The sequence below is a fragment of the Aricia agestis genome, chromosome 4 (assembly GCF_905147365.1).
Source record: "Aricia agestis chromosome 4, ilAriAges1.1, whole genome shotgun sequence".
Lineage (NCBI taxonomy): Eukaryota > Metazoa > Arthropoda > Insecta > Lepidoptera > Lycaenidae > Aricia > Aricia agestis.
This window is the reverse complement of record NC_056409.1, coordinates 1351461-1375726: the sequence shown is the minus strand read 5'-3', so window position 1 is coordinate 1375726 and position 24266 is coordinate 1351461. Positions and strand designations below refer to the sequence as shown.

The following is a 24266-nucleotide window of genomic DNA, read 5'->3' as shown; positions in this document are numbered from 1 at the left end:
AACTTTGTGCTGTCTTTATGGGGAGGAAAAATTAAATACATCCTACTCCTATCTTCTTCTGAATAATGTATTTGCGGGTCAGACAGACAGCTTTTCATTATCCCTCGGGTTCCCTTATTTTTCGTGGTTTTCGTGGCTGGACACGGTTGGCGATCCTAGCGACACAGGAAATACAGAAGTGGGAATGTGTGGTGTTTCAAAGCCTGTTAAAAAACCCGGTCAAGTGCTAGTCGCACTCGCGCAAGTATAGTTCCGTCTCACTATTAGTTGAGTCACAGACATAATACCAAGATATCCTCACTTTTCCTAAATGAAGGGTTCTATAAGTAAAAAGTATTTTTCTTTATGAGGTATGAAACCGTTACAGTACTGTGCCTAACCGTGTAAATAAGTGAGATCATATTATTGTATAATAATTGTCTGTATAAGGAAGACGCATCTTAATATCACCCAAGAGACATGTAGCGCAATGCAACTTTTCCTATAACAACTTCAAAATTGTCCAAGACCGTAATAAAGTTATAACGCGTAAAAAGTTAAAAACAAAGGAATTCTTTATACGGAAAATAAAATGTTTATGTTGAATAAACACAGAATAATTGTTTAATAATGACGTTAAAAACAATGAGTGAAATAAAAATAATTATTTTGTGTTTTTACTCGTTTATAAATAAGGTTATAGGGCCTGTTATAAAAAAAGGACTTTTTATTACCTTTGGCGTCTAAATGTACGTCTGTCTGTCTAGTGTACTGATCATAAAGTTAATATATTCCGCTAGGTAGGTATATTAACTTTATGGTACTGATACATGTACTATACTCGATTTACACTCGCACGCGAGCCACGAGACGAGCAGCTAGACGCGCCGCGAGTCCTGAGTGTAAACTCGAGCTCGCGGCTCGTCTCGCGGCGCGGCTCGTGGCTCGCAGGGCTCGCGTCGGGTGCGGTTTCCAAAGGAGCTCGTGGGGACGTGAGCTTTGTGTTTACACTCGCGCTTCGACGCGAGTATAAATATCGTATCAGAAAAGTCAGTTGGCGGACCGTGTACGTAATTTGTTGGCCTTATGTCAAACCCAGCCGACAGGCGACAGATCACGAATTATATTGAATTGAAACTCAACCAAATGACGTACTACTTACACTTAGGGTTAAATCAGACCACAACGCGAAGCGTAGATATATGCATTTCTAAATGCTTACTAAATCGACATTTATTATTTCAATTGCGTGAGACGTCTTGCGAATCTGTCAAATCTATACAAATTTAGAAATGCATATCTACTAGGGTGGAGCTATTATGTATGAAGAAATTTTATTTTTATTTTTTTTAATGGCATAGCAATAGAAAGTTTCTCTTTAATGAGTAAATTCTGCATACAAAATATAGTTTACTTGTCTTGATGTTATGAGGTGCCCCAACCCAATTGAAAATTCGAAAAATACGAATTTTTGAAAACATTGGTTTAGTTTTGACAAATAGTATGTTTCTATATTTGCTGTTCCTTGTAAAAAAAACTACATTATAATACGTTAAATAAAAAGCCTGATGCCTTAGCCAAGACCTTTTCTTTATCGATTTTCTATAGAATCGCCGATCAAAATGTATGGAATTGACTTAAAAATTCGCGAATATGACGTTGACGTTCGACTCGTCTAATGTCAATTCTATACATTTTGATCGACGATTCTATAAAGAATCGATAAAGAAAAGGTCTTGACTACAGGCTCTGGTTAGTGGTATCAATGTTTTTATTGAGAAAATTTAAATATTTATTATATATTATCAAGGAATGATCATCAGAAAAAAGGAGATTGTTTGGTATTAAATTGTTTTTTTATTTCACAATTAGGCATTTCCAACCAACAACCACTTTGTAAGTTTGTTAATTACTTCTTCCATAAAACGAATAACATCTCCTTTGAAAACTATATTCACAACTGTACCATCACAGCCACCTTTTCTGCCATCAAAATAAATTCTGCGTATACTTTTACATTTGCGATCTGCATCGTGTGTGCTGACCTGTTTTTCATTATTTCTCATCGTATTTTTAACGATCAGTGACAGCACTAGAATCTTTTGATATAATAATACTAACAATCAACATCTTTTAACACAGATAAAGCTATAATAGCAGCTGCTCTGTCAGAGACTCAGGTACAATCGCATACGAGAGCTAATGATGGAAAATTGAATCTCTTGTTCTTGGGTGGCTGAGCAGCTACTTATTTTGGCGATTGATTAGCTTGTAGAAGCTACAAGAAGAAGCTACAATCGCTGGAACTCGTTCTTTCGGTTGTTAAGTCATCATGCAAAGAACGAGAACATGACGTCTGGTTAGGATCCATTATCTCTTGGTTACGAAGTCATTCTTTGTCTTGTATTTTTATTTTCTTCATATTTTTTAGTCGCATTTAAACCTCCACGGCCTATCATCATTTTTCTTGCAGTTCTTTAATTAAGTAAATAATAAAGTACCTATTTTTTGGGAACCGACGCTTTTCGCCAGATATGTGAAATTTCCGTAGCCAGTCTTTGGGATAAATCATGAACTGTCGGCTCTTTTGTTGGTTTATCCAGCTTTGATTTATATTAATTAATAATTATATAATTTTTATAACAGAAATATGAGTTGGTAGTTGAAAAACTGGTTACTTCTCCGATAAACCAAAAACGGGATAACATGTCTCTTTTCGTGTTTTGACGACATATTATTATGACTGTAATAAAGAGAAATACTAGGTATAAATTATATCGAAAATAGTAATTTATCAACAATAAGTGAACAGGAATTTAAAAATATTACTTACAGGAGTTTATTTTCTTGTGGGTAGTTCTTAAAATCACTGTTTCTCACAAGCAGAATTACAAAATAGCGCGCACTTTATGGCGTTCAGACAACGATTGAAAAGTGCAATGAAAATATCACCTCTCCTGCCTCAATCTCCCTATCTATCTAAGCAATATTCAAGCTTAAGCAGTTACGAACGTAAATGAATACACAGAATATAATTCAGCGTTAATTTCGCAATATTAGAAGTTGATGGTTTTTGACAAAGTTTTTCGAATTTCTCTAAAGTTCATGACGTTGGGGGCACCTCTAAATTTATTATGATGTAAATAAAATTTTGTACGTGTATTTGTGAACAGTAAGAGCAACTTTTTATAGGTATGCCGAAACGAATATCAAAAAAAACATTTTTCGCTCCACCCTAATATCTACGCGTCGCGTTGCGGTCTGAATTGACCCTTAGATCCGTCAGTTGACGCGAAGAAATTGATTCATAGGCAGTTGCCAATGAACGATGTACCATCGTTTGATTTGATTCATTTTGATCGGTATTATGATTTATGCAAGGTAGTCGTGGTAGTCGGTGGATTTCTTTTACGTACACTTTCATAAATACAAATATAATACGCCTGTATTTTGTTCCATGCAGAGAGACTATCACATGGGCAAAGATCCTTGGTACCCGAGGGAGCGGTGGGACGCTTTCGACCCCATGCTGTTGTCCGAAGGCGCCTTCGCGGCCGGCATGATCTTCTCCTACCTCAAGCTGGTGCACATCTTCTCCATCAACCCCTACCTTGGGCCGTTGCAGGTGTCCCTGGGCAGAATGATCATCGACATCATCAAATTCTTCTTCGTCTACATGTTGGTGCTCTTCGCGTTTGGTTGCGGTAAGAGTCTCAACGTATATAATTATCTTAACTAGATGTCCCGCACGGCTTCGCCTGCGTAAATTAGGTATTTCACAGAAACCGTACATTTTCGAATAAAAATAGCTATAAATACTCCTTTCACGTGGGCTACTCTATATAAGTGCCAAATATTGCTATAAAAATTACTCCAGTAGTTCGTGAGATAAACCCTTTCTAATATTTTCCCCGATTTTACCACATTTTCCTGAGTTTCTTCGGTCGTATTAGTCTTAGCGTGATAATATAATATAATATAGCCTTACTCGATAAATGAGATATCTAACACTGAAATAAGTTTTCTAATCGGACCTGTAGCGCTAGCACGGCAACCAGCGGAAATGCAAATGTATGGACAAACTGTGGAAATAAACCTAAGGTGCCGTTCCGATCTTTTTTCGTTCCGAAAAATGCAATTAAAATGCCACTTTATGACAGACTATAGTTCTAAAAATTCAAATAATATCCTACATTATGACATATACTATAGCGTGAAAGAGTAACAAACATCCATACATCCACACATCCACACATCCATACATCTATACATCCAAACAAACTTTCGCCTTTATAATATTAGTAGGACTAGTAGGATGAAGTCTTACCGTAAGACAACTAAGATTTTTCTAAACAACTCAGATTTTTCATAATTGTTGCCGTACAAATCATGTTTAATGTTGGCTAACGCTAACCTAAATGAGCCTAAGCACAATGCCGAATTTATATTTTTATGTTTCCACTTTATTTAGGTAGGCCACTTTATTTCCTATGGCTCCTTATGGATGTTCTGTCGCCCCCCTAAGACGCTGCCGCCCCTAGGCCACGGCATATAATTAATTAATCCGAGCCTGGCTGAGCATATTACTAATGTAAGGGTAGTTAGGATAGGCAAGCCGCCGTCATCTCTTCAAGTCAGCATAGTCCTTCAATGTCAGTCGTCAGTATATCATTAATTTGAATGTAATATATATAATATTATAGTGTCGTTATGTGACTTTAAAGCTTCTCAAGTTAAAGTTTCTGACACGAAGTTATATTTCATATTGATTAGACAATGATTTCGCAGGTCTGAATCAACTGATGTGGTACTACGCAGAGCTGGAACAACGGAAATGTTATCATCTACCGAACGGCCTCCCCGACTTCGACAACCAGGAACGCGCTTGTACTATATGGAGACGATTTGCCAAGTGAGAATATTCATTATCATAAATGATAATTATTGTCTAATTTTCTTAGGCGTAAAAAATTAGTTGTTACCTGAATTGAAATAGTATCTGCAGTACAGTCGACTTACGTCATTTAATAATATTCAATGAAATACTTCAGGGTTTCACATAAACCGAACTCTCATTTTAGTTTCTGCCAGTATAATAAGTTACATAGTATGAAATATTACTGTTTTCCCTCAGCTACAAAATTATGATTTCTTCTCAAGAAATGTGATACAAACCTAACCTAACCTAACCTAACCTAACAATGTTCTTCGTCAACAGCCTATTCGAGACCTCGCAATCTCTCTTCTGGGCATCCTTCGGCTTGGTAGACCTGACGACCTTCGAGCTGACCGGCATCAAGAGCTTCACGCGGTTCTGGGCGCTGCTGACGTTCGGCTCGTACTCCGTCATCAACATCATCGTGCTGCTCAACATGCTCATCGCCATGATGTCCAACTCCTACCAGATCATTTCGGTGAGCATATAGTGTATTACCGTAATCATAATCATTTATTTGCAAAGAATGTTGTTTACAAAGATCTTATAGTAAGTTATATTTGTTACACCTGTATATAGCATCAAACATTCTTAAGTATCAAACATTCTGCTTTTGAAGCATGCAAATTTTAATATAAATATTTAGTACAGAATAGGTACAGAATATAATTATACTAAATATTTACGTAGAGGAATAACTTGATGAGCTAAAATAAAGATTTGGATGTCATATTAGAAGGCTGGTGGATTTGTCGGACTTAAAGGCTTTCGAAGATTGAATTTACTTTCCTTTTAACGTAACTTCAGATTTTTGTATTATTTTAAGTAAGTCCCGTAGCACCTCCATCATGGGTATCGCAGACACAATCGTTTTTCAATTGATACGCGTCAGCCGGCTGCCGCTTGGGGATTGATGGGTCAAAATATGTCCTTGGAAAATAGTTGCGCGCGCATGTTTTAACGTAGCCAATAGGTGGACAGGCGTCTACTTATTTCTTTATTTAATTACTCAATTGAAGCCTTATATATTTTTTGAAAAACAGTTGCTCGCAATAGACGTAAACACTTTTACAAAATACTTAAACATGCTCGTAACAGTTTGCGATATCACTTTAGCTATAGCTCAAAAACTTGACGTAGGTAACTAAAAAATTAGTGAATTTCAACATAATATTACTTTGTCTTACTAAAACCAATACGCTGATGGAATAGATATTACATTTTGCATGTTACCTGACATTTATATATTACTAAAACCAATACGCTGATGGAATAGATATTACATTTTGCATGTTACCTGACATTTATATATATAAAAAGTGTATCTTTAGTGTGAAGTTTTCCTTACAGAGTATCTAATAAGTTCTATAAAAACTTGATATCCCATTTAAATAGGAACGCGCGGACATCGAGTGGAAGTTCGCTCGCAGCAACCTCTGGATGTCGTATTTCGAGGATGGGGACACCGTGCCGCCGCCATTTAACATCATCCCCACCCCTAAACACGTCAACGGCTGGATCAAGAACGTCTGCAGCAAGCGGGACAGAGGCTCCATCATTGTAACTATGACCATCTTTTTGCCCATGAACACCTTACATTTCTTCTTTGATTTCCCTCTATAAAAAATAATAGTCTCTTTTCTATGGCAGCGAATGATAACCTTTGCTACTCGAAAAGTCTTGAAAGACAGTCTTACAAACGCTTAGTAAGCAATATTGCTGGTTTTTGCTATACTCTTTATTCGCGGTAATATTATTTGCTGTAACTAATAAAAACTATAACGTAAGATACATCCAAAATTAAGCATCTCCATACACCTTCAAATCGGGTCAGCGATTTAAGCGCATTTGCATTTATACTAGTATTTTCGCCCCCCAACCAGTGGTGGCATTACATAGACTGAAAGTTTAAAGAGTGTATTGAAAACCTTCACTTTGAAATCATCATCAACAGAACAAGTCACGCGAGAAAGCGCGGCAACAGCACGAGGCGGTGATGCGCGTGCTAGTACGGCGATACGTGACAGCGGAGCAGCGGGCGCGAGACGAGGTTGGCGTGACGGAGGACGACGTGATGGAGGTGCGCCAGGACATCTCCACGCTGCGCTATGAGCTCTTCGACATATTCGCCACCAACGGCATGAAGACGCCCAGGGTTAAGGATCAGGCTGCGAGTGAGTATTTGTGTCGCGGCCGAAGTTCGGCATGACTACGCCTGTTTATTTTTTAAATTACTGATGACACATCATGCCGAAATTACGTCGCGTTATATTGTATGCGTAGCGCATTGCTAGTGTAATCATGCCGAACTTCGGCCGCGTATTTTCGGCCTAGTGTGTTTAGACACTTTGTCCTGATCTATCCAGCGTAAAGAAGACCTGGCCCTTTAATAGCTATGACCTTTTTTATCGTTTCTTTATAGAGTCTCTGATCAATCATAATTTTAATCAAATGATCATAATTTTAATCTGGCTAGCCGCTAGAATCTTAACGGATTTCTATATAATAAATAGCTTGTAATTTAAATGTTCGCAGGGATAAAAAAGTAGATCATGCCTTTCTTTGTTTTCTGTATCAGAAATTTTAACGATAAACATGTTCTAGTTGCGGGCAAGAAGGGTAAAGTGATGGAGAGAAGAATCCTGAAGGACTTCCAGATTGGTATAGTGGAGGGGATAATAAAGGACGTGATCACGAAGGAGGGCAAACCCAAGGACGTGTTCAGTCAGATCGCGAAGGCCATCCAGAGGAAAGGCAGCGAACAGGAGAAGTAAGACTTTCTTTGGTATTTAAACAAGCACCATAATTGGTATGATATTATCTCTCACTTGGTATTATTGTATCTTGGGTGGTCTCTTATTATTTGCCATTAGAAGATTAGGAAATAATATTATTTACTTGGAAAAGGGAATCTAAGAAAATATTTTAACAGAATGTAGTTGTACTAACGTTTAGACAACGTTTGTACAAAGGATAGAGTAGGTGACGTTTGTAACACAAAAATCAAATTAGATACTTATGACCTGTTTCACCACTTCCTGATAAGTGCCGAATAGGCTATCCACCACTTAACTAGACAGATGAAGTATGGAGAATCTGTCAAAAAAGTTTTAAATAGCATATTCGGCACTTTATGAGAAACTGCTGAAACTGTTCATCTTGGTAACATTATTACACCATGACACAAGTATTGCAGTATTTTGCTATATAAACTAAACATCTTCTAAACAAAAATATATTTTAAATTTATCATTTGCCTAACAGGAAGAAGGATTGGAACGCCCAAGTGCGTCGCAGCACGCTGAGACGCAACCCCATCGGCAGCGCCGCGCACCGCCAGTCGCTGCGACAGCACATACTCGACAACGTCGAGGGACGAACTATCGACCCACAGAAACTATTAGGTAATTTGAAAACAAGAAGCGGAATATAATTAAAATAATGGACCTCTATCGCAACTGGACATAGTGTCAAGTTTCAGTCTCAACTGGACGGGATTTAAGTCGTTGCTGTTTTTTTATGCGAGTCCAAAAGCCAACCAGAGTTTCCAGTTTAAAATTATATATTATACCGCGCGTAATAATAAATGACAATGATAAAAACAAAAAAAAAAGTTAAGTTTACAATTACTAAACGATGGATGATACAATGATTTATTTTTTCGCAGAATACAATCCACAACTAGAGACTGTAACGCCCACCACGAGAGTGGCGTACGCCAAATTCATGAAGAAGAAGATAAAGTCGGACTTCTCGGAGAAGGAAAAATCTGACGAGGAGGCGGCCAAGTCGTCCCAGCCAGCCGCCGCCGCAGCCGCCAAGATCAAACTACGTAAGATAAACCCCATGTAACAAAATATGACTATTCAATGGCTAACGCAAATGTTAAATACCAGTAACTTTAAAACTAATAGCCGAAAACATTTGCAAAAACAGGCTGTAGAGCCTGTTTTTGCAAACATAATATGAAATAACCAATTCTGTATCAGCAGGATACAAAACCATTTCATACTTCTTCGCCCATATCAGGAGCAAAACAACGCAAGTAACATCGCGTGCTAGCGAAACTCGGGACTTGCCGATAATATTTTTTTTTAGTCGGGTATCGCATAAAATTTTATTTTAAATTTCGGAGACCAGTCCTATTACACAACTATTTATCCATGTTGACATAATATATACTGTAGTGAGGAAAATAATTATAAAGTCGCATGTCTCAGGTGAATCCTAAAGCGACATCGCTCAGACCGCTTCTCTGTTTGTAACTCTAATGCACTATTTACATTCTTCGATAGCTCCTATTTCGCCTTCAATCCTTTGAAATTAAATATTTTTTATACACGTACACGTTCCCTTTGTAGATAATAGTAAGTATGTTTATTTTTATAATACGAGTAAATACAATAATTATTCAAGTTCTTGATAACACATAGTATTATAATATTTTATAAATTATCTATTCTGTGATATTAGTAACGTATTTACATAATATATTATTATCTTAAGAGCATGTATTACTGTAACCTCAACTGTAACACTAATTTTCTCCTTCTACTTACACGTTAACAAAATGTATTGGCTTATGAGATGATTTTCAGACGTTTATCAGATTGAAAATTGGATGTCGAGGTCGAAATTTCCAACAAAATTATTTACACATTTCAGCACTTCCGATTAGAGTCAAATCACCAATTCCAGAAGGTTCAGACGAAGAAACGGTTAATATTAAGGAAATTATTAAAGTTAAAGCTGAAATAGAAAAACAAGGTAACATCACAATTACATTGGCTTTAAATTTCGTCGCTAGATCATTGGCTTATGTTAAAATTTTAAAACTGCATCACTAATCATCGTAGTTAATCAATTTGGCTACTTTAACATACAAAATTTATTTCAGTCTAATACAGTGTACATAATACCAACCTACACAATCAGTGGTTCACTTATATTGTTGATATACGTAAATCTGCTACATAATTTATAATTATTTACAAATAATGTGTACCAAAATTTCAATGAAACTAACTTGAAATAACACAGAACATCAAATTCGCTCAAATTAATAAAAATATTTGCTGCAAGCTAACGCTAATCCATGTGTCTTAGTCTGATTATAATATTATGTTGAAAAATATGTTTAAGATATTATCAAAGACAGCAACATAAATAATAAAAAATGTGGACTAAATATTTTTATTAATCAGATTATGATAAGAGACTCACAAATCTGATAAAAATTACAGGCTCTCAAGCCAAAGCAGCTGAAGGAGAAAAAGCAGACGAACCACAACCGTCATCATCAACTGACAAGCCTACCACACCACAACCATCTACGTCGGCAGCGGCTGCGGCAACAGCTCCAGCAGCAGCACCGGCAGCAGCACCGAAGCCGGCGCCGGCAGCTGCTAAGCCAGCAGCCGCGCCGCCCGCAGCTGCAGCAGAAAAACCTGCACCCAAACCCGAACCAAAACCAGACAAACCACCAGAAAAACCAGCGGCCGCTAAACCAGAGGAAAAGAAAGAAACAGTTATTCAAATGGAAGAACCGGGATCTCCTTCTAAGAATCTGTATATGACGAAAGAGGAGGATAAAAACTTACAGAAACCGATGACCCCGACCCAGAGCGGACCGCAGGAACAAATTCTTTCAGCATCAGCTCTAGAGAAAGAAGCAGAGAAAGCAGAAGTAAAGGTAACTATAACAGAAGATAAACCCAAAGAAGAGAAAACAGAGAAAGCTGAAAAGACAGATAAGCCAGAGAAACCTAAAAAACCGAAACCCGCACCTGCGGCTGCGCCCCCGCCACCGACCAAACAAATAACTGACAAAGGTAAATCTAAAGTTACGGGGAAAATGGTATCTGGATGGTTATAGATGTTAAGAAGTTTACTATAGGAACTTAGTACATTTTACACACCAAAATAGTGGTATCTTGAGCTCGCAAAAAATTGTGAAACTGATTTTAGCAGTTTATTGCAAATTCATTAAAATCTACTCAGCCTCGAATAGTCAGAACTCCGCCTGAGAACTATCAGATATTCCTAAACAGATCTCATCGTAGACTTTTCCTATTATCGGACTCGAAAGAAATACTACAGATTAGTTTATAAAATAAATTAATCACAACGTGATAGTCGATAGGAAATAGCAACTCATTAGTCTGCCATAAAACACTGCGTACTGATATTTATTCCACAAACTGCATTTGAAGTGCATTGAAAAATAGTTTTTAAGTAGCAGGAAATATGAGAGAGAATCTTATGAAAATGTTATTTTATTTTCATGTATGTGCCTTATGTAGGGGCCGCATTTAGTGGAGTAGGCGGTATACGTACTAGTGAGATAGGATAAGGCAATAATTAGGTCTAACTTAAGTATGTGATGTAAGTAGAATAAGATGTTATTTATTGTCAATCATATTTTAATTGTTGTTATTTTAATTTTAATAAACCATTATGTTGCTTTTAATAAATTATGTGTATTAATTTACCCAAATTTACCAGGCCCGGATCTACGTTTTAGAAAGGGGGGAGCAAAATCCCAATTTGCCGCTCTCCAAGCAAAAATAGGTAATAATTTTCATGGTCACATAGGTTTTAACCGCAGAACGAGTTCTACGGAACTTTGTTGAATTGAAGTGGCAGTGGTGAGAAGTCACGCCGAGGTCCTTGGCGACAAGGGGCGCCTCCATGTCTTTTAACAACAGATATAATTCTGCGAAACAACGTTGACGGGGTAGCGCGGTGGGCCACCGGTGGCGCACGCGGCGGTGAAGAAAGCGGCTAAAAGATTGGGCGGTTGCCTCCGGCTGCCCCCCCAATCTTTGCCGCCCGGGGCAAGTGCACCCTCTCGCCCCCCCCCCCCTCGCCCCCTAGATCCGGGCCTGATTAGTACTCTGAGAAAAGCCTCGGCAGAGCTCTACATATTTTGGCATTTTTATTAAATGAAACAAACACAGACGCGTATCATAATTTATTGGTATAAAATACTAAATACTAAATATGAGATACATTTTACTTATTCAAGGCCTCTCAGGTAATATCATACATTATTCATAATTATTATATTACATTAATTATGTAATCAAATTATGTTTAAATATTAAATATTTAAACATAATTTTCCAGACAAGATATTATTGTTCATATTTAATTATTATAGCTATACTTTATAATTAAACTGTTTATTCTAAATCCATACTAATTATTGAATACATTAAACGATAAAATAAATAATGTTAGTTATTAAATAGTGATAAATTATGAGCTTGATTAATATTACTAAAATAGGGTAATATTCACGAGAACAATAATATTAATAGTTGAAAATTACTCGAACTGGAAAATAAGTACAGAGCACTACAATAATTAGAGTGATCACGTGATCATATTAAAGTTTGACTTGACGGCGTGACCACGTGATTAGAATACTAGGTTAACTGTATGAAGTGAACTGATTATATTATCGTAGCGATCATTTTGTAAGGTCTTATTAAAGATTTTAAAACGGTATGACCGCGTGATCACAATAATATGTTAACTGTTTAAGGCGAAGAGAGTACGTGATCGTGAGTCATTTGGTTTGTCTGAGTGACCACGTGATCATAGCCAGCCGGTTCTAGGCTGTCTCTTGATGGTGCTGACGTCCTCAATCTTCTGTCCGGAGCGGCCGCTGGTGGGAGAGGTGGGTATGAGGTACTCCGTACTGGACGTAGATGTGAGTGGTGGTTTCTTTGAGCCCTGAGGTAGCAAATATATTATTTTTAAGTGAACTGTCTGTAAAAATGAACTTGAGGACGGAAATAAAATATCAAAATACTGTCATTTGAAGATAATATTATTTGTAAGAAGTTAGTAATATTTAGCTAGATTGCATTAAAATCTTTCGAAAGTATATTATATTGGTAAAGATGTTTTCAAGGCCAAAGAAATAAACAAAGAAATTAGTATTTTGTATAAATCAATAGTAACAAATGCGAAAGTGTGTCAGTCAGTCTGGGTATCTGTCTGATACTTAAAGCACTGAACCGATTTAGATGCAAGTCGTTATAGACATACCCTAAGGGCCGGGACACATAAACACGATACGACGTCGCGTCGCGTCGTGGGAACCTACGACGAGCATTGTAAAAAACTACGTCGCGACATCGTATCGTATCGTGGATCACGGCACGACGTCGAATCATAGAAACTCACGATGCGTTCCTGTGTCATTGCCACAGTTGTTATTCAAAATTCAAAGATGACACATCGCAATCTACGACGATGCATCATGGTACGACACGACGTCGTATCGTGTTTATGTGTCCCGGCCCTAAGTCCCAGAAAAAGACATATTATGAGATATACTTTATACCGGAGAGAACGATACACCCTAAATACTCTTAGTATTCTTTAATATGACGTCTTATAAACCTGTGGCTTAGGTGAAGACGATCGTGACTTCGGCGAAGTGGATCGTGATCGCGCGGCCAACTTGCGCGGCGGCTTGAGCACCGGGGTGCAAGGCGTCACCTCCATCGTGGGCGCGATCGGCGCCTTAACATTTACAATTAGTTATTTCAGTTTTGAGATTTATGTCGATGATATTGGTATCAACCTACGAATAATAAAAACTTAAGGAAAAGTAACTCCGTCAAAAAACATGCTCCACAATACTTGTCAAAAAAGTGTACCTTAGGTACACATTTCAATACATTTGCAATATTTAGGTGACCTTGAGCGGTACTAGGCTGACGTTACATGACAGATCAAAAGGAACCAAATTTAAAACGGTAATAGTATGGGAGTTACAATTCCTTAGTTTCTATTATTCGTAGATATCATCCTAAAATACTGGAGGTAAAATAACGTTCAACGCGGATTGTACCATCGAGGAAGTTGATTCCTATGCAATTGACGGACCAACGTTATTTGGTCGAATATGTCAATTCAATGTTCTTCTCTTCTTTAATGGCATTTTCGTGGATTGCCAATGTCAGAGTGAGCAAAGTCTATCTGTCAATAGACAGATAGACTTTGCTCTATTGTAGGTCTGGTGAAGCAACAAGGGTATGGTTAATTATATTAATACATATTTACAAGTTGATTCACCTACAACAAAAACAAGTGTTAGTAAAGACACCATAATTTAATATTGTTAACATGTATTTATGTACACAAAATCTCAATAAAAGGGGTATTTACATAACTTAAAACCGATTTAAAATTGATAGGACGAGGGATGTAATTGGGAAGACAGTCATATACAATTCAATGTTAATTGTGATCTGTCAGCTGGGTTTGACGTAACGCGACCAAACTACTTAGGTCCCCGATTTGCATAGGAATCAACTTCTCTGATAGTACATACATAAATATTGTAATAAGTAGCTTAAATTACAAAATACAAACGTTTCTATATCTAAATTTAACTCTTTCTATCGTATTATCAGATGCAAATGCTGTTAGGATGAGGTCTTTTAGAATTGCATCATACTATTACGACAAGAGTGATTATTTATTTTATTTATTTATTCGTCATTCATATTCTGTCACCATAGATAGTTTCACCACGTTAGCTGTGTTGCTTTTGGTGGCTAACATTTATCAACCACTGTAATACTATACGACACAGTTGTAGGAAATATTATTCTCTACCTTAGTTTTACTGCTAGAAGGCGGAGGAGGTATACTGCCAGAGGGTTTGATGTCAGGAACTGCCGGCCTCGCGATACCCTTCACGTCAGTCGATTTCTCATTTTCCACTGCCTAAAAGAGTAATTCAAAATTATTAATATAATAAATTCGTATAAAACGCAGAGCTCTCACTAAGAAAACTTTATAAACTACGAAGGTAATTTTATTAACTTTAATGTTTTAACAAGCGATATCTCAGAAATTGTGCTTCTTTATACCATTGCACAATATGTTTTCTTTCTTTATTTTCTTACAAAAGAAAAGACGAGCGTGGAAAATGTCCATAGTTTTTATTTGAAAACTTTTGGTTTATCTAAGTCCAACTTTTATCACGGCTCCGACTTTTTAATCTCAGAAACTGTTATAGATCTGAAATATAAAAATAGAACTTGAAAATTCTCCTGCAGGCTGCACCCGGCCTGACCAGTGACCGTACCAATTTTCCGAGAGGACAACTAAAATAATTTGCAAGGCTATTTTGAGCCCACAATAATTCTATAGTAATCTTAGAGATATTTCTAACTTAATTTTAATTATTTCAATTATCCTTGGTGCGAAAAATCTAAATAATACAATAACAAAAAAAGGATTTGGACGAACAGTCCATAGACGGCCCCAATTTTATAATAAAAAAAAAAAAAACTTAATTTTAATGAATAGATTGACAAAAATGTAAATCTCAATGCAAATCGGGGACCTAAGTAGTTTGGTTGCGTTACGTCAAACCCAGCTGACAGATCACAATTATTAAGGCGCAGACAGCTGCCAATTTGACATCTTTGTGCAGTTTTCTAGACGTATGTATTTCATTGATTGGCACAAAAAAAATATATGTGATTTTTGATTATATTTGGAAAAGCTTGTCCGATTTAAATAATAAAATAATGTACTCCTACTGGATGAAAAAAAATACCAAAGTCACATCTTTCGGGAACTTTAAACAGTTCTAACTAAAGTAATAATACAATCTATGCTTTAAAAATTTGTTTATTTGATACCTTTTACAAAAATCCAAAGATTGCCCGATTTAATTTTCGGCTCTGACATCTAGATTTCCCACAATATTTATTTTTCCTCTAACAAACGAAAAATATATCCACGCTTCTGAGTGAACATTTCACATCTCTCTCTCTCGCATGAAAACCGACAGTGTTCGCTGAGGCGCGGTGCTATGTGGACGTGTGACGGATTTCGCTCTGCCGATATTGTGATTTTAGGCTGGTTTTATAGTTAAGCGTTTCGGCAGCGCCGTCGGAGCGCCGCGCGTTCGAAGATATATGGGGGTAGTAGTAGCGTTTTAAAGTCGCGCGCTTGAGCAGCGCCGTTCGTCCATACGTTTGTTACAGCTTCGAACGCGCGCGCTCCAACGGCGCTGCGAAACGCTCTACTATAAAACCAGCCTTAGTGTAATTGAAGCGTTTAGTTCTTAAAATTTGTATATAGGTATTTCTCATTGTTTTATAGTATATTAAGTTTATTCTGTAAATATTTTCCTGTAAATATTTGAAATTATATTGCGCGTCTGTAAAAATGGGTGACAAGAAAAAGAAAAGACGTCCAGCAAAAAAGCGACAGCTTCGTGAAAGCCACAAATACATGATGGAAGTAAAAGTAAGTTCAATTTTATCTACTTTCTAGTTGCGTACGTCTTTATTAAAAAAAAAAACGAACAATTACGACCCCGAATCAAAATATTTCGTCACTCTCAATGTGTTTTAGGATAGCCAGGATCGCTGTGTCAAATAAAACATAAAAAAACTGTATTACGATTGATTACGATTTACGAAAATCCTCTAAGATTCGAACCATAGACCTTGGAAATTGACATAATAATGTTATCACAATCGTTGTGATAACATTATATCAATTTCCAATCGGCCTATGGTTCGAATCTTAGAGGATTTTCGTAAATCGTAATACAGTTTTTTATGTTTTATTTTATCACTGATAATAATTTTGCTTTGTATCTGAACATTTATGTTGGAGTTTTGCACTCCAAAATAAATGTTCAAAAATTTAAAAAATCACCACTCATAAAGTTGATTATTTCGTTAGCCTAAATAAGTTTTAGCGTCGCGCGTCGGGGATCGTTCTGATAAATCAATATTCAATCGGTCTATGGATCGAGTTTCAGAGAATTTTCGTAATACTTTTTATGGTTTTTTTTTATCACTATTAGCACAGAATAAATAATAGTACAAGTACTATAATTAGGTACTATAAGTTCATTTTGCTTTGAATCTGAAGTTTTATTTAGGCCTTTATTATTTAAATTTTTATTTCAGGCGGCGGAAAACCATGGATAGTGCAATTATTGATAACCCAAACGAATCACCAAATTCCAATTCAGATCCAGCGGCAGGTAGTATGTTGGAAAGGTAATATAAGTTTATTTATCTACTTATTATAAGTTGTAACCAAACGTCCTTCACGACTACGAAACACAGAGCAAGGGCTGTTTCACGCCGGTTTTCCTGTGAGTCCGTGGTATTTCTCTGGTCGAGTCGGCCCATTCGTGCCAAAGCATGGCTCATTCATTGTATTTTTTATGATCCAGTTTATCTATTACAAGCTATTTTAGCCTTTTTATGATATTATTATGATTTAATTTTTTTCCAGTCGACCGAAAACGTCCACTGTGTTATTATTAGATAATAACACAGTGGAAAATGTAGCAAATGCCGATCGCAATATAGCGACGGGTAGTATTTTAAAAAGGCAAGTATATTTTTACAATTACGATAGGCTAGGTAAATATAGATATAATAAGTTTATTACTATTTGAGCGCGATGCGATTGCGCGATTCTTTCAGCTCTATTCAAGGACATGCTCCGTAAGGGCCGGGACACAAAATCACGGCACGACGACGCGACGTCGTACGGCGCCGGACCTTGTTTTTGTGTCCCGGCCCTAATAGGGTGCGGCTTCACTGCGGAGTAGGGGTGAGCGTTATTTCACGTCACTATAGTTACAATAACTAGCTACATACAGTAACCGAATAACTAGTTTCGAGTCGTATTTATATAGTAGAGTAGTGATTTTTGTAACGTTTTTATTGCATTGGGTGGTATGAAGTACCGTCGAGCGATCGTCGCGTTGTTTCGTTTGGAGTCGCAGCTAGCGCCCGCCGCCCACTGCACCGGTCGACCTAGCGAGCGACAGCGAGTTTGCTATAGTCCGCGCGGAACTAGTTGGCCGCGCCGCCGGTATGTGAGCATACCGGCGGCGCGGCCAACTAGTTCCGCGCAGATTACCTAGCAAAAATATTAATTAGTTTATATCAATACTAATATTACAATTGGGAAGAGTTTGTTTGTTTGTTTGAACGCGCTAATCTCAGGAACTACTGGTCCGATTTGAAAAAAGGCTATAGGCTATAGGCCCGCGCGCGCGCCTCATCCCGGCGTCACCCCCTTTCATTCCCCCGCGCCGCGAGTGACCTTTCTGCAACGATTTTAAATGGGATAAAATATTGTCATTTAAAAAAAAATAACACCCATTTTTTTGATTAAATGGGCTCTCCTAATGATACCTAAGCCCTGCGGGGCTAAAATGGTAATATTTAGCAATTCCTCTCAATCAATTCAGCAAATGAATTGTCAAAACTGACAAATGTCAAATCAGTGCAAAAATACAAAAATGAATTGCAAGCAGAGTTGCATTTTGCGATATTAGAGAAATGAATCATATTATGATTCGTCTCATGATTCAACAAAGCGACCATTTTAGCCCCGCTGGAATAATTGGGCAGGAAGGTTTAATTGAGAATGTTACTAGGTATGCCAAATTGCTTGAAATTTTGTCACAGTAAAGCCTGTATGTATACAAATACACTAGTTTTTGTTGCAGTCAAAAATACCTTGTAGTTTTGATTTTATAGGCATTCAAAGTTTCGAAAAATATCGATTCCCGCTAACAGTCCCGCGACCGCTTGTGACGTCATATCACAATTTTTCCGCGCGGGTCCTATACAATAAACGTGATTTTTTGCTCTATCTCAATAACGGCAACAGGTAGGCACTTGAAATTTTCACCGAGGCCTTAATTATATGTGTACTTTAATAATTAATAATAATATTATATTATGTTACTAATCGGACTCACTTATGAATACACATACCGTTATAGTGCAAAATAGGCCAAAATTTGTGATTTTTGTATAGGAGCCCCCCTTAATTTTTTATTTTATTATAATATTATTATTGATTATTAAAGTACATATATAATTAAGGCCTTGATGAAAATTTCAAGTGCCTACCTGTTGCAGTTATTGAGATAGAGAAAAAAATCACGTTTATTGTATGGGGCCCGCGCGGCGAAATTGTGATATGACGTCACACCGTTACCGGGCGCCCGCGTCGTACAGTTACAACTTGTTTCATCGGTTAAAAATCACATAACGACCCACCCCTACTGCGGAGTGCAGCGTATTAACCTAATAATTTTTTTAGTATACCTTTTTAATGAAATTAGAAGGCAAACGAGCAAAAGGCTTTTTTAAATATTGAGTTCTGTATAATTTTATCCTAATTCCCATTTCCCAATAATCGAAAAGTTTAGTAACATAATATAACATTATTATTAATTATTAAAGTACATATATAATTAAGGCCTTGATGAAAATTTCAAGTGCCTACCTGTTGCAGTTATTGAGATAGAGCAAAAAATCACGTTTATTGTATGGGGCCCGCGCGGCGAAATTGTGATATGACGTCACACCGTTACCGGGCGCCCGCGTCGTACGGTTACAACTTGTTTCGTCGGTTAAAAATCACATAACGACCCACCCCTACTGCGGAGTGCAGCGTATTAGCCTAATAATTAGAAGGCAAACGAGCAAAAGGCTTTTTTAAATATTGAGTTCTGTATAATTTTATCCTAATTCCTATTTCCCAATAATCGAAAAGTTAATCATTTTAATTTATGAAATTTTGTGGTGATCCAGTTTTTAAACTGTTGTTAAATGTCGATGTCTCAAAGTATAAACTTACTTACAGGCTGGAAGAAAAAAGTACCCATGACACTGGACTATGTAGTTTGGAGGCTGAATGTGATGCTGAAAAGCTTATTGTTGAAACTGCACTTCCTCAGAAGAAACCTGATGTCGGAAGAAGAATTATAAGTGTTTCATATTTTTATAAGAGGTTGCAAGAAATTTCTCATCATGGTCCTCTTGGATGTGCTTTAACTGACATAGAACTAGTAGGTGAAAAGCAAGATGGCCTCAATTCAAAATTCACATTTCTATGCATACTTTGCAATCTAATATTGATAATTGATAGTGACTCAAATGAAGACCATTACATGCCTATCAATAATAATAAGGCAATATTCGTAACCTGAAATATGGAGCTGCCCTTGCACCTTATAAAACCAGGAGTGATTTTTGTCTATATTTAATTTGCCCTGTTTATCTATTTTCCAAAATGTAACTTTTTGTTGTGTTATAGCAGCGTCTACTCCAATGTTATATGCTGTGATGGGACATTTAATTTCTAAAATAGTTTTTTCATCGCAAATTCCATCGGGCGTTGCTCCTAAAAATGGCAAGTCTGTATCTATAAATAGCCCGCAAGGCTTTACTTTAATTCCTTCTTGTAATTCTAAATCTCTTATTGCTTGTTTTTAATTTTCTTGGCCATGTTTGATAGAAGAAACGAAGCTTATTTTTTTTTAATATAAAATGTCTTTTACTAGGTTAGCACTTGCAGTGTTGGGTCTTCTTTTTATCACCCGGCCAAAGTTTTCTAATAATTTTCTAATAACTTCATCATGATCACGCTTTGGGTCAAATTTGTGTCTTTGATGGGATATTTCGTATCAGTTTGTAAATTTTTAGCCTATTACAGAAGTTCCGAAGTAGGTGATTTCGGCATTCAATTTTCTCGACACAGGGTTTGTACGTGTTCCTTGTTGAGAGTTCACTGTAAAAGTAGCAGCGCTGAAAGACCTAATTTTTTTTTCTTTTGTATATCTCATACAAAATAAAAAAAATCGTCTTTCAGAGCTGCTACTTTCACAGTGAACTCTCTACAAGGAACACGTACACACCCTAAAGTATTATCACTTGTTTTTGTTACATACTGTATATATATATATATATATATATATATATATATATATATATATATATATATATACATACATAGCTGGGCATTAACTCGTTAATCCGTTAATCGTTAATTAACGAAGTTAACATTTTTATTAACGGATTAACTTTTAAGTTAACTTTTAAAAATATTAACGGACTGGTTAACTTCCGTTAATATGCAGAAGTCCGTTATTCGTTAATCCAATGCCTACTATTTACCGCACGGCACCGCGGCGCCGCGCGAAAACAGGTTCAGACGAAACAAAAATAATACTAGATATACATTTTCAGGCGCATGCGAGTGAGAATATATTTGTTTCGTTTTATCATTTCATTATGTTGATAAAGAAGAGTGCAGTATAATTTAGTTACCTAACTAAATTATACTGCACTCTTCTTTATCAACATGCAAATTATTTATAATAACAATAAACTATATCTATAATAATTATTGTATTGTAATTTCTACCTAGAATACAAGTATTTTGTTTTGTCCCTAACCTGTTAACTTCCAAAACCTTAAACCAACAGTTTTTGTATGTACACTAACGCAATGATATAAGTTACAACAAGGCCATATTACACATATTAACGGATTAACGATTAACGTTAACTTGCGCTAATTCGTCCGCAGTGTAACGCTTTAACGTTTAACGAAGCTAACATTTTTGTAACGGATTAACGAAGTTAACTATTTGATTAACGGTGCCCAGCTATGTATATATATATATATATATATATATATATAATGATATATATATATATATATATATATATTGATAAGTGCATTTGTTGAATAAATAATAGTAAATTATTATAACCTGAGACTGACGGCGACCATTAAGTTTGTGCGACGGGATAGCGATCAACGTTGCCATGGTGACATACTTACCTATTTACGGCCGTTCCCAATATTTGATCTATCTCTGGTTTTGCCCTACTAGAGATAGGAATAGCTCACAATTGACAAAATATATGTCTCTAATGTCTAATGTGAGCTATTCATATCTCTAGTAGGGCAAAACCAGAGATAGATCATATATTGGGAACGGCCGTTAGTCACTTAATTAAAATAATAATATTATCGTAAATATAATATTATGGCAAAGCAACGTTTGCCGGGACAGTAAAAAACGATTCCTGAATTTTGTTTTATTTCTTGCTGTACTTATGTAATTGTAATTTTAATGTAAATTGTAATGTAACAGAAAAAATGTTTATGAAAAAAATTGAATGTTTTTACGCAGTTGGGTTTTGTCATTATTTTATAATATAATAGGTATATTATAAAAGAATAACTGTGTTTTATTTACCATAAGTAAGCCTTACACGTCTACCGGGGACGGGAGAGCTCCACCTGTACAGCACGCAGGTATGCCTGCACATGTATACCGGTATGTGTGTGGGACCTGGTCGCCTGCGCAGGTCCAAAAAACTGCACAGGTATATTCCCTCACACATTCCGGTCTACCTGCGTAACGTGTATGGCTTACATTACTACCACAATAGACATAACGAATCAGTATAATATCGACTTCAAACTTTTAAAGATTCCCGCGTATCCTCGAGGACAAACGTGCATTTTTTGTAAGGTTCAAGCATTTATGCACTTTAGTTTAATGATTATAAAGTTTATTTTCAAGTGCGTTAATATTACCTCTCCGCTGTGCTCCGTTCTATCTGCATTCTGCACTAATCTTCCGCACTCTTATAGTTCGCTCACGGAAGTATAGTACATAGTATTTATTTATTACGCGCCATCTATTGAAATCTCTATGCGACAGCTCAATATTAATCAAACCTATCTTTTAGAAGTTCCCGGTTTAGCCGCTAGCAAAGCTGGCGCTGTCTTATCGGACAATTAGGGGGCGTGGCTTAGAAATGCGAATCCTCAAGGTCATTGGCAGTTGTCAGCGTCTTAACATTGAATTGACATATTCGACCAAATAACGTTGGTCTGTCAATTGCATAGGAATCAACTTCCTCGATGGTACAAATTAATTAAAGTTCAATAATCATTAATCGATAATATTATCTCCACGCGCGGCCGTAAGGATTAAAAGAAATGCAGACACCGTGATGGGGCTGGAGCCTGGAGCCGTCTACTGGAAGGTGCCTCGATGATGGTGATGAATGAAACCTGATTTAGACTCAATACGATTTATTGATACTTTAAAGTATGACACTTTGACATGCGCACACCGGCGGTGGTCCAATATCGAGTGAAGGGGGCGCGCCGCGCAGCCCGGGCGCAGGCCTACGTAAGCCCTGCGTGTGTGCGTGTGACGTCGATGATGTGATGCGTCGACACACCGTACAATTTGACTGTATTATTAATAAACTAGAAAGCAGCGCAATACATTTTAACCGACTTCCAAAAATGAGGTTCTATGTTCGTCTATACATATAAGAGTATATATTTTTATTTTTAAAAATTTTGCTAATAGTTTCGTAGTCTATTCGATACAACAATGTTAGTAAAATGCTATCGTAACAATTAACCCTTAAATGTGAGTACGCACATGAGTATCCCCACTGTGTTTCTTCTTCATCACCCTTGGGGGAGACACGCCGACTCGCGCCGACTTCAGCGGACTTGGTTCTGTTGCATATTATAAGACTGAGTTATCTATTTATAAGACGTAAGTTACACGTTCAGTTTGTCACCGATCTGGCGTCAGTCTGAGACGCCAGATTGGTGTCTGGGACTATAAGATTGATTGCTAAAAAGTACATAAATTAAGTAGGTAATAAAGAAATTATCAGTCCGTCAATCAACTGGTTAGATCTTCCCAGATTGCTGAACAGAACGTGTAATCTACGTCTAAGTACAAATTACAATACGTATTATTTAATTACGGTAAGAAAGAACTTAATGTGACACTGGTGACTGGACTGTCATATCATGCCAGAAATTGTCGGAATTTGTCACAATTGCCGGAATTTTCGTGAACGCTACTTTGATTGCAATTCCGAGATCAAATACTCCACACCTACGTAATGGGCGTTTTCAAGACCTGATTGTAGCTGTAAAAAATTATTTATTGAAGAGTTTTGTCGTTCATCGTCGGACGTTGCCTCTTTCCTAATTATATACCATATAAAGTTATAAAATAAAGTTGTCTTCAAGAATTTCATAAAATATATTTACTTACCTGGATTGTTAGAGACCACACTACATACTGGGGACTGCGCCCTCGGCGTAGAACTGGGACTCGGGCTTCGCGCTCTCGACTGACTTCCTGTTGTAATCTGTCAACAATATTATTGGAACGAAATTTCTTATCGCGCGTTGCGAAAGTTTCTGTCTAGCAGAAATAATTAAGACAAAAAGTTGTAACGACACAAAAGTGTCGTGTGTCGCGTCACATACGAAAGTGTAAAAATGAAAATTAGTATAGATAATATGCGATATTAGTATGGATTGATGATTAATTTCACCACAAATAAATATTACCTTAGCGCTTGGTCCAGGAGATGCGGCTCTGCTGACAACAGTACTTGGGGACAGCAGACGGACGACTGGCACCGACAGGTTATCTGACAAAAAAGGTTTTAAACAAAGGAGATTAACCCAAAAA

The 24266-nt window shown here is 36.9% G+C and overlaps 2 protein-coding genes and 1 long non-coding RNA gene across 5 annotated transcripts in view; 2 read left to right on the top strand and 1 right to left on the bottom strand.

Moving 5' to 3' along the window:
* The window catches only part of LOC121725944 (transient receptor potential protein), a 48530-nt gene extending 37147 nt beyond the window's left edge, over positions 1–11383 (top strand). Inside the window, exons 12-21 of one of the 2 annotated variants that reach the window (XM_042113143.1) lie at positions 3443–3683; positions 4768–4891; positions 5198–5393; positions 6311–6475; positions 6870–7089; positions 7520–7685; positions 8180–8319; positions 8583–8747; positions 9581–9682; positions 10159–11383. In XM_042113143.1, coding sequence (XP_041969077.1) covers positions 3443–3683; positions 4768–4891; positions 5198–5393; positions 6311–6475; positions 6870–7089; positions 7520–7685; positions 8180–8319; positions 8583–8747; positions 9581–9682; positions 10159–10790 — 2151 coding nt within the window. In that variant the 3' untranslated portion in view covers positions 10791–11383. The remainder of the gene's footprint in view (positions 1–3442; positions 3684–4767; positions 4892–5197; positions 5394–6310; positions 6476–6869; positions 7090–7519; positions 7686–8179; positions 8320–8582; positions 8748–9580; positions 9683–10158) is intronic. The other variant, XM_042113144.1, reaches the window with a different exon arrangement.
* A 747-nt stretch (positions 11384–12130) lies between these two features.
* Positions 12131–24266, bottom strand: part of LOC121726645 (transient-receptor-potential-like protein) — a 37545-nt gene continuing 25409 nt past the window's right edge. For both annotated transcript variants that reach the window (XM_042114094.1, XM_042114093.1), the window contains exons 19-24: positions 24143–24225; positions 23841–23937; positions 23208–23287; positions 14555–14665; positions 13331–13453; positions 12131–12655 (exon numbers count right to left, since the gene is read on the bottom strand). In XM_042114094.1, coding sequence (XP_041970028.1) covers positions 12518–12655; positions 13331–13453; positions 14555–14665; positions 23208–23287; positions 23841–23937; positions 24143–24225 — 632 coding nt within the window. In that variant the 3' untranslated portion in view covers positions 12131–12517. The remainder of the gene's footprint in view (positions 12656–13330; positions 13454–14554; positions 14666–23207; positions 23288–23840; positions 23938–24142; positions 24226–24266) is intronic.
* LOC121726650 lies at positions 16176–17225 on the top strand. Its single transcript, XR_006035564.1, has 3 exons — positions 16176–16204; positions 16879–16971; positions 17213–17225. It is a non-coding gene; the product is annotated as an uncharacterized LOC121726650 (long non-coding RNA).